Source organism: Pleurodeles waltl, chromosome 1_2 (assembly GCF_031143425.1).
Source record: "Pleurodeles waltl isolate 20211129_DDA chromosome 1_2, aPleWal1.hap1.20221129, whole genome shotgun sequence".
In the NCBI taxonomy this organism is placed as follows: domain Eukaryota; kingdom Metazoa; phylum Chordata; class Amphibia; order Caudata; family Salamandridae; genus Pleurodeles; species Pleurodeles waltl.
In genome coordinates, this window is record NC_090437.1 from 1301648243 (window position 1) to 1301665572 (window position 17330).

The 17330-nt window shown below is 42.0% G+C and overlaps 1 protein-coding gene across 10 annotated transcripts in view; it reads left to right on the forward strand.

Moving 5' to 3' along the window:
• Positions 1-14687, forward strand: part of DYSF (dysferlin) — a 794684-nt gene extending 779997 nt beyond the window's left edge. For all 10 annotated transcript variants that reach the window (XM_069205583.1, XM_069205587.1, XM_069205579.1 and 7 more), the window contains 2 exons: positions 237-384; positions 6367-14687. In XM_069205583.1, coding sequence (XP_069061684.1) covers positions 237-384; positions 6367-6405 — 187 coding nt within the window. In that variant the 3' untranslated portion in view covers positions 6406-14687. The remainder of the gene's footprint in view (positions 1-236; positions 385-6366) is intronic.
• The last annotated feature ends 2643 nt before the right edge of the window (positions 14688-17330 follow it).

The following is a 17330-nucleotide window of genomic DNA, read 5'->3' on the forward strand; positions in this document are numbered from 1 at the left end:
CTGGTGTAGGTAAAATGTAACGCAGGGCTTTACAAACTGACGCGTTGGGCCCAATGCGTCAGTTTGTACATATGGAGCAGTGTACTGCACTGCTAGCGCCACCACTGCGTAAAAGAAAAGGATGCAGTAGTGGTGCAAAGGGCTTGTAAATGAGGCCTTAAGTGTTTTCTTCTCACCTAGAGACAGTTGCTGCATATCTGAGTTACTTATGATTCATGTGTTGTGTTTCATTACAGGCGTCCAGAAACATCCTTCCTGTGGTTCACCTCCCCATTTAAATCCATGAAATATATTTTGTGGCGACGGTTCAAGTGGGCCATCCTCATATTCCTCATCGTCTTCCTGCTGGTTCTCTTGTTAGGAGTGTTCCTCTACTCCTTCCCGGTAAGGGCTCACCAATGACTTCAGAGTGTGTTTGTGCATGTGCGTGTGTGTGTGTGTTTTCTTGTGCCATGCAGGGGTGTGCTCCACTTGGGCTCCTCTACTGCTTCATGGTAGACCTCACAGATGACTTCAGCAGGCCTGCCAACTCGCAAGATGCCACCGTGTGACCAGTTTCTTCACTCATCACACACAGAACCGGTGAAGAACCACTATCATGTGTTGAGCTGGAAACCCTTGTACAGCATGGGTTTCCAGTTCAGGTGGGAGCGCTCTGCACAGCTGGGCTCCAACTAAACCTTCCCAGGACTTGGTAGGTGGCTCCAGATGATTTCAATTTTGCCTTCTTATCAACTATCACTTAAAATACCATTGCAGTATTTATGGTCTTGAGTCCTCAGACTGAAGATGCCCTAGCGCTAAGACGCTGTCGGGCATTCGTGTGCTCTATAAAATTTAAAAAAAGAAAAAGGCTACCATAAGTCAGCAAACCAGACCAGCTAATGTTTCACATATTTCTTTCAAAACTCATGAAAAACATTTTGGCTGATTAAATGTGTCTACACTGTTAAAATCATGATAGAATTAAATGGAAAGTTGAAAACAAAAAAAAACATGAACATATTCAAGTTATATAAGTACATTTTTTGGAAGCACCAACTTACAAAATAGAGTAAAGTACAATTTCCAACGAACTGACATTATTAGGGATGCCTTTAGTATCTCATTCTGATGACCACTGTCTAAAAGTATGAGGAGAAGGAATATCCTGCCATACACAGTGACATCTCAAAGTTCAACCCTCCTAAACCTAATTTGTGTACATCCCTTTTAAAATTTAACAAGTGGAGAAAATGATCTGTTTCCTTGAATTGTTATTTTAGAATAGCTGTTTTTATTAAATTTTAAAAGTTCTAAGTCATTTTGAAGAATTAGAATTTGTTGCACACATTTGTCCGTGACTCGGTTTCTTCCAAAGAGAATTTCAGTAAACTAACTTTGACTATATGATATACATTAAGGTTTACAATATCAGATTTTAATCAAATTGTTTTCTTCTGATTTTTTATTCTTTGTGCACACTGCCCAGCTATAACTTGTTATTACTAAACCAAAGCAAGACCAAATGCAGATACATCAGCTCGGTGAAGCCGATCAGTTGCTAGTAGCAAGTTGGTTTTACAATTAAAATGTAAATAAGATCTACAGTGTTGAATTATTTGACTTGGAGTCCGCATGACCATTAAACATAAGGCCCTCCACTGCAGCCAACACTCAACAGGTCCTGCACTAGAACATGGTACGACCCTACAGCTGCCAAATAGCATAACCATTAGGAGCCAGCGGGTTGACTCCATCATCTGGTTATGCCAAGATTCAGAAGGCGAGAAATCCCTTAACTTTGCAGTGTACTCATGGTGGATTAACCCACAATTCAAGACACAAGCAGAAGCTATGGGTTTGGAAATTTCCTCTTGAGAATGTCCATGTTGCAGCATCAAAGATTGCAAACAAAACCCAGAATTTTATCATACTATGAAGGCAGCGGCAATTCAAATGTGGGTTGCTAGCCAAAGTCATAAAAATAAAATGTTTTTATTTAAACAAAAATCCTCCTTTCATGGTTTTATAGCATTACAGATGACAAGGGTTTCTATTACACACTGAAAGGATATCTAACCTATTTAGCTCATTAGGATGTAAGGCTAAGTTGACCGTGCTGCAGTTCATTCCTGTGTCCTTCAGACCATACACATTTTTAGCAGTGAATGCCTCAGCCCACCAAACTTCCTCCCAAGCTTGTTCAACAATGCAGAGAAGTTTTGCACTGTTTTGGATTATATCCCTGGGGCACAGATGCCTTGCTTCCAGCAATCACAAGATCAAGGAGTAACTAATTCCAAACTACCTAAAAGTTATAATGAATAAAATACACATCTACTGACTGGTTCAACAAAAATGAGATGCCTCCCATGGTTATGTATGGAATACAAGACAGAACTGATAATTTCTTTGCTTACGTTCTCATTGATGGTTTTATCCATCCATCATTTTTATTTGGTTCCCTATGGACATTTGAACGTCATGACTTTTTGGGATAACATGGTAAGCTGGAGGTGAGAACCAGGTTTCACTGAACAACCATTAATTGTGAATTGTGAACAATTCCCATGCATCACTGTTTAGGTAAATAAATCTTCTGTACCTTAGGACATCTGCGTCACTGATGGTTTATACCATGGTAAAGACCCCGTTAAATACTTTTTTATAAGAAACTCTATGTGTTGAAACGATTATCTTCCCACCACATATACTACAGGAATGTCACTATCGCTGCAGGATATGGAGCAAAGCCTAACTGTTATAGGTATTTCTTGGGTGGCTGAGAATTCTTGTAATTCACCACTCAAAATATTGTACATTTCTGACTACAACAAATCTTTTAAAAGGAGAACTTCAAACAAAATGAAAAGATATTGCACACATCCCAGCTATGTCTGTTTTTAGTCAGAACTCAACTTTCTGGGAAAGGGTTTTAAGAATGCATGCCATCTAAGAAAGTGTTCTTGAGCCAGATTACGAGGGTCTACAGTATGCGAAAGTTAGTGGCGTCAGGGAATGCAGTCGGGGAACCATGTTCTTCATTTTACAGTTGATAGTATTCTGAAAAATTGTAATGCAGACTGTCACTGTCATGAGTGGTATTTGGGAACCATAGGGTAACACTTGTTTCAGAAATCAAATTGTTAGCTCTCTTTGTCTGCACCATGGTCTTCTGCTCTTATCTGTTGGAGAGGAACATTCCACCAAAATACTATTCGATTAATTATTTCCAATCCCCTCTTAGAAATTTAGTAAAACACCTAATTGATATTGAGTGCCCCTGGTGTATGCCCATCAACATTAAACCTACAAACTCATATTTTCCACCAAGCAAGAATTTTGGAGGTGTATGGTTAGGATAGATCTGAAATGATTTCTCTATGTTTCCACATGCCCTACACAACCATGAAACTGTGATGTGTAGCACACGTTCCTATACACATGACATCACTTAAACCTACTTAGGAAGGTGTAATTTAAAAAGGTCAATGAAAGATGTGAAAGACATTGTCAGTGTTTGTAAATACACATCAAGTTATGGCTTTGTGGTTGTTCACCGCCTTACGTTTGCACTTGACATTTCTACAGCACTCAAACAGGTATCCAGGTATATGCTCAAACTTTACCAGCATGCTGTGATAAATCATATAAACGTAGAAAAACGCAAGAGCCAGTGTAGTCTCTTCACAGAGGATATGATAACAAGTAGATAATCTCACCACTTAGGCCTAGATTCCTTCGAGGCAACATCACCATTCAAGCCCGTACGCTATGAAGACAGTGTCACCATTCAAGCATGTATGCCTTTTAGACAACACTGACATTGAAGCCTATGTATCTTTTAGACAACCTCAGCATTAAAGCCTGGATGCTGTTTAGGCAACATCAACATTTAATCACAAATCTAATTTGGACAACATAATGATTCATGTGGGGATATAGATAGATAATATCTTTATTGATGTCTGGATGTTGTTTACACAACATCATGATTGTATTCTTGCTCTTCATTGCTCTTCAAGCCTTGGGCCCTGATTATGACCTTGGCGGATGGGATACTCTGTCACAAAAGTGACGGATATCCTACCTGTCATTTTACAAGTTCTGTAGGATATAATGGAACTTGTAATATGGCATACGGGATATCGGTCACGTTTGTGATGGAGTATCCCATCCGCCAAGGTCTTAATCAGCCCCTTAGTGTCATCTAGACAACATCTCCATACAAGGCTAAATGCTGAAGAGATATTTGAAAGTGCCCCCCGCCCTGAAGTTCACCCTGATCCTTACCTGGAACAAAGAAGTACATGAATGGCATATACCAGTGAACATTGATGTCTTTACCCATCAAATCATCAACAATGCCAAATCTCTCAGATTCCACTTTGAAGGTAACCCCAGCTTCAAGTCAGACCTTGCTTAGTCCAAGACAGCATCCTGTAGGCAACTTAGCAAACTTCCTGGTACCCAAATTCGAAATTACTGTTCAAGCACCTGTCATGTCCTGATTGGATGATGGCAATGGCATGCTCACCGACACCCCACATACCCCCATGGCACAACAGAAGTGCATCCTCCAAACAATTGCACAACTAAGGGGCCTGAGAACTTGCAGATACATCACACTGCCCAGCAGGATCACTTTGAAGGTCTGTTCATCACCAACAAAGCAGTTACAGACAACTTTCATTTGACCAAGATATCTGTACACTAACGATGCAAACCCAGATGCAGCATCACTGACCTTGAAACCAAAAATAGGCAGAGCAGAAATGAAGTCATCTCTTACAATGCAATGAGTATCTGGGCCACCATCCAGATACATACCCAGCATGCACATTTACATCATTACACTATTGCTAAGTTTACGCTCCCTACATCAACTTTCTCGCAAACATGGTTCTGCCATTATACTGCCTTGTGAGTTTTGAAATTTCTGAAGATTTGACTCTTGTGTTGTGGGAAGGGCTAGAAATGCACTAGTCGAGTATTCATCCAATCATAACCCTGGCTAGATCCACCTGCTTTTTGCTACTTTTTCAGTTTATGTTGTACATGCTTTCAAAGAGATATATTTGAAAACAAAGCCAATGTGTACCCGACAAGGTGCTATCTCAATAGTTTCTGCCAGGAAGGATGTTCTAGGGTGGCATTGTTTACAACAGCCCCGCAGTACCAGTTCGGAATAGCCACATCCTCCCCTTCACCCACACTTTTGAAAATTGATAATCCTGCCAACTGGTAGATTTTTCCTTTTTGGTAAGTGCTTGGGTGTTCTACTAAAATGTAGGGCTCCAGATTTACTAAACTTTGAAGCAGTGGAACACACCAGGGGAAGTTGCTGTGCTGTGTTGCGTCAAAGGGAGAGAGCAGAAAACCACCATACTTACTAAGATATGGCGTGGCTCTCTTGCAGCACAGGCGCACCTCTGGCTGCCTAATGCCAATGCAAGCACCCTGGCACTATGATGCAAGAGCGCCTCCGTTGTGGTCAGCATCGTTTTTGTGCGGGAAGGGATACCTGCAAAATGCAGCACACATGCAAGGAGCAAGTAACAAGAAGAAATAAAGATATTTCTCCTTCTTCAGCAGGCTCGGGTGGGCGTACAAATTTGGTGCAACCCATGTTTACTGACTTTAGTAAATTCAGGTTTGTATCAAAATTCATGGGTGTATACACAGTAACACCCATGCCTCACCCGTGCAATGCCTACCCAACACAAGATAATGCATAGCAGTGCTATGCGCTGCATTATGTTTTTACAAAGTCATGCAAATCAGGCTTTATACATTCCGAAATAGATTTTGCTTTGGGGCTGCACCAAAAAAGTTACGCAACCCCAATGCAAACCCTTAGTAATTATATGCCGGTGTTTTTATACTTTGACCAGTACTTACATCAAAGCCACAGTTTTGACGACCAAAGTACCAAGGTAAGTACGTGTGTGGCCAGCAGAAATCCACAGATCTTGATTGTGAGAATCATAATCTGTTACTTGAGGGTGTAGGTGCATGCACAAAGTATTCCAAGGTTGAAAGTGCAAAATGTATGTCTTAATCTGGAGGTGCCAGTGGAAATTGACCAACAGCTGGTTAGGTAGTACCTTACTGCAATGAGAATAGCCTATTTTATGTTTCTGGAACATATTTCACCAATCTAGTAATTTTCTTGCAAATGTGCACAGTACACTAATGTCTTCACTGTATATTGAACTATCTTCTAAACCAATGCAATAAAACTAAATGCAGATCTCTTGTTTTGTTATTGCTTGTTTACTGATATTCTCAGGTCTTAAAAAGGATGAGCAAACTATGTCCATGAAAACACCAAATGAGACAAACAGTCTGATTTCTCTCTTTTTTTTCATTTCCTACTTTTAGAACTATGTTGCTATGAAGCTGGTGAGGCCCAACTCCTGAATGCACCAAGGGGGTCACATTAGGAAACTGCTGAAGAGTGAGAGTCTGTGAAATGCATGGAAACCAGAAAAGCACAGACAGCACACCCTGTCAACAAGAATTTCAAAGTTTTTCTGCTGCTAAACTGAACTTTCCTTGTGGCGAAAAAAACTCTCAAATTCAGGAAAAATCTTAGTACTTCTCACGTGATGCCAAAGATTTTGTATCAGTGCCCATTCAGCATCCATCCTTCTTCAGAATGTACCTAAACATGCTATGGGTGAAACTGCCACTGTTCCTTGTCCGCCCCGCTTACGTGTAGCTTCTGTTGGAGGACGCGGGGAGAGGTTGCCTGAACTATCGCAAGGACACTTGTGCCTTTTCTCTGCAGTCAAGGAGCTTAGCTACTTTAACGTTTGTACAGTACTGTAATGCCATTTTTGTCCCCAATCACAAAACCAATGTCAGTGAGGTTGAACAGCAAACAAAAGGTTGAGATTTTTGCACTGTACTAATTAAGAGATTTTGTCAGCCTGTTTGTTGTTGAAAACTTGTAATGGTTGCAGTGGAAATAATGTTGAGGATTAGTTAATACTCTTTTGAGATGGAAAATGTATTACCAAGGCCCGCAAACTCTATTGAGAGTGTTAGGATCCTTGAAGGATCCCTGAAGTACTGTAGTATCTTTAGTTTACAATAAGCCTAGATTTGCTGAATCGTTTTCTGCTCTGTATTCTTTTCCATTCTACCTTATATTCCTTCGCTATTTCAAGATTGCTTCACATTATCTAACTGATCAAATGCATATTTGCTGAATTGTATTTCTAGATTAAGATATGGAACTGGAGCATGGAACCGTGAACATTTGTTACACACCGTGCACAACATCTTGGGCACCAAAGTATATAGGCTCTTCTCAACTGTCAACACAGCACCAGGTATCTCCAAGTATGCTCTTTTGCCAATCTCCGCCCCTAATTTAATAATTCGTAATAAGACAATCACCCACCCTCCTGAAATTCAAATTACTAACAGTTGCATTAATGTCCAAGTGTTTGAAGCCAAACCATGACTTTACGCATAACAATATGTTATCCTATAACTCAGACATAACTCAGGTTTCATAACAGTTCATTAGTAAAAATTTGGTGGGTATTGGACAGACTAGGTGCTGATGCACCTTGAGACGCTGATGGGTAACTTGCCGTGCTCTATAAATGTTTGATTGATTGATGCCGGACTGTCCCTTTGATGTATGTATGACACAAGGTTGACCTGCCTGAACTATCCTCATGGGGTTCCGTTAGAATCCCCATAAACTACTAATGTACCGGGAAGTCCCCGGCCAGCCAGTAATTCAGGTATTGTGCTTACGGATGCATGAGCATATGGTATGACTGTGTAGGAAGTTAATTTTGGTTTGGGACTTGATAAGTCCTGATGAAAGCTGGGTGACCAGAGTGGCATGTTAAAACCAGCTGAAACATGTCGACTAATTAGAGATGTTGGAATCATTGTTTTTCAGCCACATCCTTTCCATATTTTTATTCAGCTAAAGGTTCCCGTGAATAAAATAGGACAGGAAGGCTTGGGATTCCTAAAGGCTTTTTTAACCCCATATATATTATTTCTTGTCCTATTTCGTGGGATTGCCCACAACACCAAAGAGTTGCCCCCAAAAGTGGGGTTGAGTTCACCCAGTGTAATCATCTATACCGGATGACTACTTGATGATAAAGCGTGCCACATAGAGATATGTGGGTAAGAGTCCTTTTAAAAAACAGTTTTCCCTGTGGTTCAGGGTTCAGGAGGTTTCCTCTCATTAGAGTAGTGGTATCTTAAGTAAAGCTACACAATGCATAACTGTGATGCTAAAATACTTCTCTGCATATGCTGACTGCATGCTAGAACCTTTAAGATGTTGCAGCTGCTTGCTTATTTACCAGTCTATGGGGCAGATTTAAGAAAAGTGGCGCTGCGCCCAGTGCAAAATATTGGCGCAAACCCTGAAAAGTACGTAGGGGCTCATTGTAGCCAATGGTGTGCCCCTTTTAACGCCTGCTCTGAGCAGGCGTTAAAAGTGCCAGAAAATATGATGCAAATAAATCTTTTAGATTTCTGTGTGACATTTTTTGGCCCCCCCTAATGGGGGAACGCCCCCCTTTCATACATTATGCCTAGCGCAGGCATAATGTGGCGCAAAGAGTTGTAAATATGGTGCTGGGAAACGGCCACCTTAGTGCCACCTTAGCGTAAAAAAAAATATGCTAAGTCAGCGCAAGGGGCTCTTAAATCTGCCCCCTTGTTTCTTCATATGAATGCCAAAGAGGGGTTTTGTAAATATTGTGGTTTTACGTGCACCCCATAGGTTGATGCAGGACAAATCTTAATAAATGGGGTTACGAATCCACTGTTTTTATTTCATGATGTTCATAAGGACATTTAATTTCATTAACTCTAACATAACAGGAGGAGACATCCTGTGACCTGTAATCCCATAACCACATCACCAAAAGATGTATTTTGACAGCAATAAAACCACAAGAAGTAGAGGAAAGCATTTCACAATCATTGCAATACCAGCAACACATATCAGTGGAGTAATTAAGAGCGTTGACCTCTTCTAGCAGCTGATACAATGCAGATGCAAACATGGGATACTCAAAGGAAACCATAAGGTCACCGCTGTTATTCCCCGATCATCAGTTACTGTAGCACAAAATGCCTCATCGTTAGTTCTTTGACTGTTTTTGCAGGTGGGTGTAGTGGACAGAATCACCTTCTCTGCACGTGTATGGGGTAAAGAGGCAAGAGATACCTCAGTCGTACGGTGAAGTGGTGAATTTACTGTTTGGCTTACATTTTGGCCTAGAATTTTCACAATTACCGCCAAGCACCAGGGTTCATCATATACGTTGTTAAGTGCAGTTATATGGAGCTCTGCGGGGAAGGATTCTTGCCAGAGAGGTCTTCTTCAACCCACTGCCTATCGCAGCCCTTAGGCGTCCCACAGTTCTACTAACCCCGTAGGCATCTTTGTGCGATATGACTTTATCTAATGCTGCAGATTCATTGCCACCTTCTCAGGTTCTGCTCTTTCTGCTTGACCATCCAGAAGGTCAAATTAAGAGAAAGGAGTTGAGTTTTTAGCTCTATCTCTGGACTATGGCCTTGTCCGCTTCTACCTTGAGGTCACCACAGAGAGTGCCCCCTCCTTATCTGAGCCACACATAGATTACTTAAATGTTATGCTGAACACATCAAGACTGGCATTTCAGGTATCTCTGACCATGAATTACTATAGTTAATATTTTCTCTCTCTACAAAGTTTTTCAGTGTGGAATCATTTGCTCTCTGGAACAATGCACACATTGTGTAGCCATTGAATCTGTGCAACAGAGAGAATAAACACCTTATCAGAGCTGGTCTTTGTATTGTAAATTAGACAGTTGGGGAATATCAAAACACTAAGCTTTGATTCAATCTTAACAAGGCAATACCATGGCATTCTAACGTTCTGTATTTTCTAGCCTTGTAAATTTATTAGATGGGCGCATCTGTGCTATATAATCTCACTTATTCAACTATTGTATTATGCTTGGTTTAGACCAGAAAGTTTGTGAGCGTACTCATCTGCCAGCCACACTTTGCAACGTGCTCACACTGCTTATAAAGCACTTTCGGCCTCAGCAAACACATGCCTTCCTCGGACCGGTCATCTCTGTTGTCCTTTCTACATCATTATAAGAAGGTATACTTTCTTCCTTCTGCCCAGCCTGGGCTATTGTCACCCCTGTGAGCCTCTCTACAGGTCTAGCAGCCCTTCCAATGCTACCCACTGATCCCCATATTGGCCAGCCATAGTGCCAATACATAGGTTACCACTGTGCTAGCCAACTTGAACCTTTGTGGAGCAGGGAAGTCCTGAGATCAGGAATTCATGCTCCTTGGTATTCTGATGACAGTAAGTTACATAAACCACTAGCAGGCAAGCAACATGTAGTCGATGCAAAACTTTCTTGATTCCCAATAGTCAATCTTATGTCCACAGTCTTTATAAAACTGCTATTCACGAAGCCTCCTCAAGTTTGTATTTTCTGTATCCGATGCTCAAAGATGGTGATGCTTCTGAAGAGAACATCACTAGGAAATGTGCTATTCCCAAATTTAGCAAAACCATATTCTGTTGTTCTTACAAAGACCTCCCTCAATTCTTCTCCATTAAAACTGGCCTTAATTGTTGAGCTCAGAAGCTCGCTCATACCTGGCAAATGTACTTCTGTTCCTGTTACTACTCCCCCTCATGTAAAATCTCCTTTACGCTTAAGAAAAAGACAGACACTGATTATACCACTCACTATCCAGAGGCCTGTTTGTTTCCTCAGTCTTCTTTCCAGCATCACAAAAGCCTTAGTCAACACACAGCTTTTCATCCTTACTAGTGCAAAACCCCTTAGTAGATGTGGCTTCAGCACTTTTTGCTCAGGGCACGTCAACAGAATTTATTCACACCACTGCCAAGGATGCTCTGCGAATGATGCGGCTGACTGTGCTCGTTCTTCAGGTATCGTTTGGCTGTGATTGAGCCTGTCACTCATCCCTCCACAATTGTCTCTCGGGGGGGATGAGAGACTGAAGCCCCAACACTAGAACTATACTCTTTCTTCTCAGAGTTCCACCCACTCGTGTGGTGTCCTGAAGGGCCGTTTACCCCTATGACCCATATTTAAGAAAAGGTGGCGCATCAGAGCTGATGCGCTACTTTTTCTGCACCCCCCTACTGGCACCTAACAACACCATGGTCGCGCCATATTTACAATAGCATCAAAATCTTTAATGCTATTGTGGCGCTTTGCTACACTAGAATCAAAAATGTTGACACTAGTGTAGCAAAGTGCAATGAGGCCCATAGGTTTCTAGGTTTCTCAGAGCAGGCGTTAGAAATTGCATCACAAATGGGCCAGTGGAACCTGTTAAATTTCACTCCTCCATTTTTGCGGGCCTCATAGCGCTGGAACGCCCCCCTTGCATACATCATGCCTGGCGCAGGCGTGATGTTGTGCAAGGGTTTACAAAGTGGCTCAATGCATCCATTACACCACTTTGTAAATATGGCGCAGGGAAAAGGGCACTTTAGTTCTGCCTTAGCATAAAAAAATGAATCTATGGTGGCGCTCAGGTGGTGCTAGGGTCTCTTAAATATGCCCCTATTTTCGTTTCAGTCTTTATATGATGCCACCAGCCCCCCCCCTCAAGAAATAAGCTTTCCAATTTTGTTTACAAGCTGATCATAAGCTATTGTTAATACATATTCAACAGCATACAGATACCACTCCGTCAGACCCCCCCCCTACAGAGCTGGATAGAAGTTTACCGCTGCTATATTTACCAGCCACCAAAAAGTGATCTGGGATAAAACAGAGATTACCGTTTATAGGGCGCACGGCTTCATTTGGTCTAATTTCCAGTGGCCTCCCTCACAGGTCCCAGTAGATTATTTCTGCAGTTAGTAATCATTTTTCATTTTTTTCTTTCTTAAGCCCCCAAGCAGCAAGAAGTTTTGGCAAACCCAGTAGCTCTGAGTTTAATGCGACAAAGCCTGTAAACGTAGACATTCATGAATGCTGTTTAAATGCATTGCATGCACAAATGCTGTTTATCACATAAAAGCCTTCCCTATTGGCTTAACAAAAAGCATAAAATGCAGTTAGGAAATAAGGAATTATCATTTAGTGTCGTTTCACATATAAAATAGTTCCACGTGCATTCCAGTAGAGCCAATTCCCGAAGGGCGCACTGATACATCCAATAGCCAATAGCATGACATGAGAGAATAATATGGTTCAAATTTCTGAGAGTCCTCAGGGGACGCCTGCCACTGCTTCCAGTATCTTGCCGTACCGTGCTCACTCTGGCACGTGCATCTTAGAACGGGGGATGGGGTCTATCTTCCTCGCTATCTTATTTAGTGTATTCAAGAAATCAAAAATATGGTCACAAGCTCGATTCTTGGTTTACCTCCCAGTGACCATATTTAGAAGCACTTTTTTGCTCTTCATTACAAACATGCCAACTTACCCGATTTAGGCAGAAGACTCCTGATTTTTGAAGCCAAAAATTAATTTATTATTGCTGCCGCCCTTCTGAAATTACCCCATTTCAATGCAAGACAATGAAGAAAATAGATTATTTTTTAAAAACCAGCCTCCTTCCCACTTCCAAATGCTGGCATGTAATGTTATCTGAACTTCGCTCACCAACAGTCTCCTGGTGCTGAAGCTGAAGAAACAAAAAATTGGTAAAGCACTCTAGGAGATTAATCATAGGCCAATCTAAAGAGCCAAACTTCAGGAGTTTCTTGAATTTGAGATAACAAGGAGTGAAGTTAATGTCAGGAGGAAGGGTTGTTGGCATGTACACCATTGGGATCCAAGAACATATTCTCTTCAAAACCCTGGGCATCTGCCATTAGTCTCTGTCACATATTGGCCTGATTTTTATAGAGATATGTCTGCTTCTGTCTTAGGATCTTGCGGTGCCAAGCTTATCACGCTCCCCCCCCCCAGCAGGTGTGTCATGCATAGGGGTGTGCATGTAAAGGGATATCCTTTTCTTAAAGGAAAGCCTAGGGGTGGACTGCATTTCACCCACAGCTTAAAAAGACTGCCATAAGGCTATTAGTTTATTTTGAGTGTTGCTAAAATAAAAGCAACAACATGCCATGTGATAGAAAAAATGTGAAATGGGCAACTGTCAATTATGGCTCCTGTTTCCACATATAGATTATGATGTAAAATGTCAAACAAAAATCAACTCGTTTTGTCAGATAAGTTGACATTCACTTATGCCTCAATGTTTTTTTGTATAATCATTAGAAAATAATGCATATTGAATAACACCAGTGCATATAGAATGTTTAACCTCTACATCCTCAACACTGCTCTGTGCCCATATGAAAATTAAAAAAGTAAATGAGTTTTGATAACAAGATATAGGGCATATAAAAATAAGTACGTTTTAGAGTCAACATTAAAAATGATTGTCTCTAAAGTTTCGTGCTACAACGAATTATGTTCTGTTAGAGTTTGCTATCCATCTCTGTTAAAAAATATATGCTTCAAAGCAGTACTTCATAGCAAACAATACAATACTTTTCTGCTAATGTTACCAAAGTGTGCCTGCTTTTGAAACAAGGATACCTCATTGCTGCGTTCTACACTTATACTGTATGCATTGAGATAACTACATCAGTACTGTACTCGTACCATGAATGTGTTTAACTAAATGGCCCCTCTCTCATCAGCACATATAAATATTCATGAGCAGCGGCCATCTTAGAGTTTAGCTGCCACCATTTTCTCCTCTCTCAGTTGTTGCTTCCTGTTTGCTCTTCCCATAGAACAAAGATCTGAATTTAACAGAGCCCTGATATTTCAAAGATGGCTGCCCTCAGGGACTAGTGGCCCGCTCACAAAGGTAAACTTAGACTTTTGGTCGAAGTTTAGACCAAAAGTCTAAGTTTAATACTTTTCGGGACTCACAAAGGTAAGTTATGAGTAGTATCCTTACATCTGCACTCGTGGCAGAATCTCCGCCTGAGTACGGAGATTCCACTCCGTTCATGGAGTGTAATCTCCCCACCCGGATTGTACTCTCTGCACCCAGATTGTACTCTCCGCACCTGGAGTGGAATCTCCACACTCAGGGCAGATCTCCCACATGAGTGCGGAGATTCCATCCGAGTGCAGAAGTTAAGATACTACTTGTAACTTACCTTTGTGAATAACGAAAAATGTTGTAAACTTATACTTTTGGTCTAAACTTAGATCAAATTCGAAGTATACCTTTGTGAATCGGGTCCTGTGATTTTCCAGATGCAAAGCGTAGCGTATAAGTTATCTATAGTTTTTCAATACCGCTGCAACATGCCACAGAATTTACTGAACTCTCTCGCACATGTCATATTTTTTATACTGCTAAAAATCCTGAAACAGTGGTTAAGAAAAGGCTGTGTCTATATGACGTCTTCCACTTTTGTGATAAATATTACCCATATTACCCACATATTGTTGTTTCAGGTGATCTTGTTTTCTGGTTAATGTAATCATGTTGAAGTTCTATTCAAAGTCATTTGTAGATATTAAAGAACACACTGTTTGATGTTGTTGATGTCATATTATGTTCTGGCAGTATTAAAAGGCACCTTTTCTTGGCTAAGGAGCTACCAGTAAATAAAATATACGGATAATGATAAATGTTCAAGGTCTTTTAGTTTTGATTTTAATAAAGTGCTTTAAAAGGGATTTTACTGGGCGTTTTATTGCACCGCTGCTTTGCTATGTGTTCCCCTGCAGTCAGTAATTGAACTCTAGTAAGGCCGCTGAGTTGTAATCTGCTGCTTTTATTTAAAGTAAATGTCTTTATCAGTCCAATATTGCTATTATTTATCTTTCCATTAAAAAAGTGGTCGGAAAGAGAGAAAGAAAGAAAGAAAGAAAGAAAGGAAGAAAGAAAGAAAGAAAGAAAGAAAGAAGCAAAAGAACGAAATAAAGAAGGAACAAAAGAAAGCTGAATAAGAAAGAAAGGCATGAATGAAAAAAGGACAAAGAAAGAAGACAAGAAAGAAAGAGAAGAAGACAAGAAAGAAAGAGGAAGGCAAGGATGAAAGAAAGAAAGAAAGAAAGAAAGAAAGAAAGAAAGAAAGAAAGAAAGAAAGAAAGAAAGAAAGAAAGAAAGAAAGAAAGAAGAAAGAACAAATAAAAATGAATAAGAAAGAAAGAAAGATAAAGATGATATTCTCTAGGATTACAAAGGAGAGTAATGGGTCCTGTAGGAAGTTGGCTCTGTACATACTATCTCAAAGTAAAAAATAGTGTGCACTGAGTCCAAGGGTTCCCCTTAGAGGTAAGATAGTGGCAAAAGTAGATAATTCTAATGCTCTATTTTGTGGTAGTGTGGTCGAGCAGTAGGCTTATCAGAGGGTAGTGTTAAGCATTTGTTGTACACACACAGGCAATAAATGAGAACACACACTCAAAGACTTAACTCCAGGCCAATAGGTTTTTATATAGAAAAATGTATTTTCTTAGTTTATTTTAAGAACCACAGGTTCAAGATTCACATTAAACACTTTAAATGCAAGGTACTTCACTTAGATACTTTAGGAACTTTGAATAAAAACAATATCACATACAGTATTTGTAAAAATGGCAATAAGCTATTTTCAAAGTGGACACTGCAAAAATCAACAGTTCCTGGGGGAGGTAAGTAAAGGTTAGATTGGGAGGTAAGTGAAACACTTACAAGTCTCAGTTCTGGGGCGTAGGCAGCCCACTGTTGGGGGTTCAAGGCAACCCCAAAGTTATCACACCAGCATTTCAGGGCCGGTCAGGTGCAGAGGTCAAAGAGGAGCCCAAAACACATAGGCGCCTATGGAGAACAGGGGTGCTCCGGTTCCAGTCTGCCAGTAGGTAAGTACATGCGTCCTCGGGGGGCAGACCAGGGGGGTTTTGTAGAGTACTGGGGGGGGGGGCACAAGTAGGCACACAAAACACACCCTCAGTGGCACAGGGGCGGCCGGGTGCAGTGTGCAAAGCAGGCGTCGGGTTTCACATAGGAAACAATGGAGGGACCCGGGGGTCACTCTAGCGGTGCAGGCAGACACAGGGGGGGCTTCTCGGGACAGCCACCACCTGGGCAAGGCAGAGGGTTGCCTGGGGGTCACTCCTGCGCTGAGGTTCGATTCCTTCAGGTCCTGGGGGCTGCGGGTGCAGTGTTGGTTCCAGGCGTTGGGTCCCTTGTTACAGGCAGTCGCGGTCAGGGGGAGCATCTGGGTTCTCTCTGAAGGCGTCGCTGTGGGGGTTCAGGGGGGTAGTCTTTGGTTACTCACAGGCTCGCAGTCACTGGGGAGTCCTCCCTGAGGTGTTTGTTCTCTGGATCTCGAGGCGGGGGCATCGGCGGGAAACGTGCAGTCTTTGAAAGTTGCTTCTTTGTAACAAAGAAGTAGCTGGTTTTGAACAGGGCCACTGTTCATGGGAGTTTCTTGGTCCTTTAGTCTAGGGCAGTCCTCTGAGGCTTCAGAGGTCGCTGGTCCCTGTCGGATGCGTCGCTGGAGCAGGTTTTCGAAGTTGGAGACAGGCCGGTAGGGCTGGGGCCAAAGCAGTTGTCGTCTTCCTCCTTCTCTGCAGGCTTGTAGGTCAGCAGTCCTTGTTTCTTCAGGTTGCAGGAATCTGTTTGCCTGGGATCTGGGGAGCCCCTAAATACTGAATTTAGGGGTGTCTTTAGGTCTGGGAGGGCAGTAGCCAATGGCTTCTGTCCTTGAGGGTGGCTACACCCTCTTTGTGCCTCCTCCCTGTGGGGAGGAGGGGCACATCCCTAATCCTATTGGGGGAATCCTCCAAACTCAAGATGGAGGATTTCTCAAGGCAGGAGTCACCTCAGCTCAGGACACCTTAGGGGCTGTCCTGACTGGTGGGTGACTCCTCCTTGTTTTTCTCATTATCTCCTCCAGCCTTGCCGCCAAAAGTTGGGGCAGTGGCCGGAGGGGCGGGTATCTCCACTAGCTGGGATGCCCTGGGGCGCTGTAACAAAGGGGGTGACCCTTTGAGGCTCACCGCCAGGTGTTACAGTTCCTGCAGGGGGAGGTGAGAAGCAGCTCCACCCAGTACAGGCTTTGTTCCTGGCTACAGAGTGACAAAGGCACTCTCCCCATGTGGCCAGCAACATGTCTGGTGTGTGGCAGGCTGGCAGAAACTGGTCAGCCTACACTAGAAGTCGGGTAGGTATTCAGGGGGCATCTCTAAGATGCCCTCTGGGTGTATGTTACAATAAATTGCACACTGGCATCAGTGTGCATTTATTGTGCTGAGAAGTTTGATACCAAACTTCCCAGTTTTCAGTGTAGCCAAAATGGAACTGTTGAGTTTGTGTTTGACAAACTCCCAGAC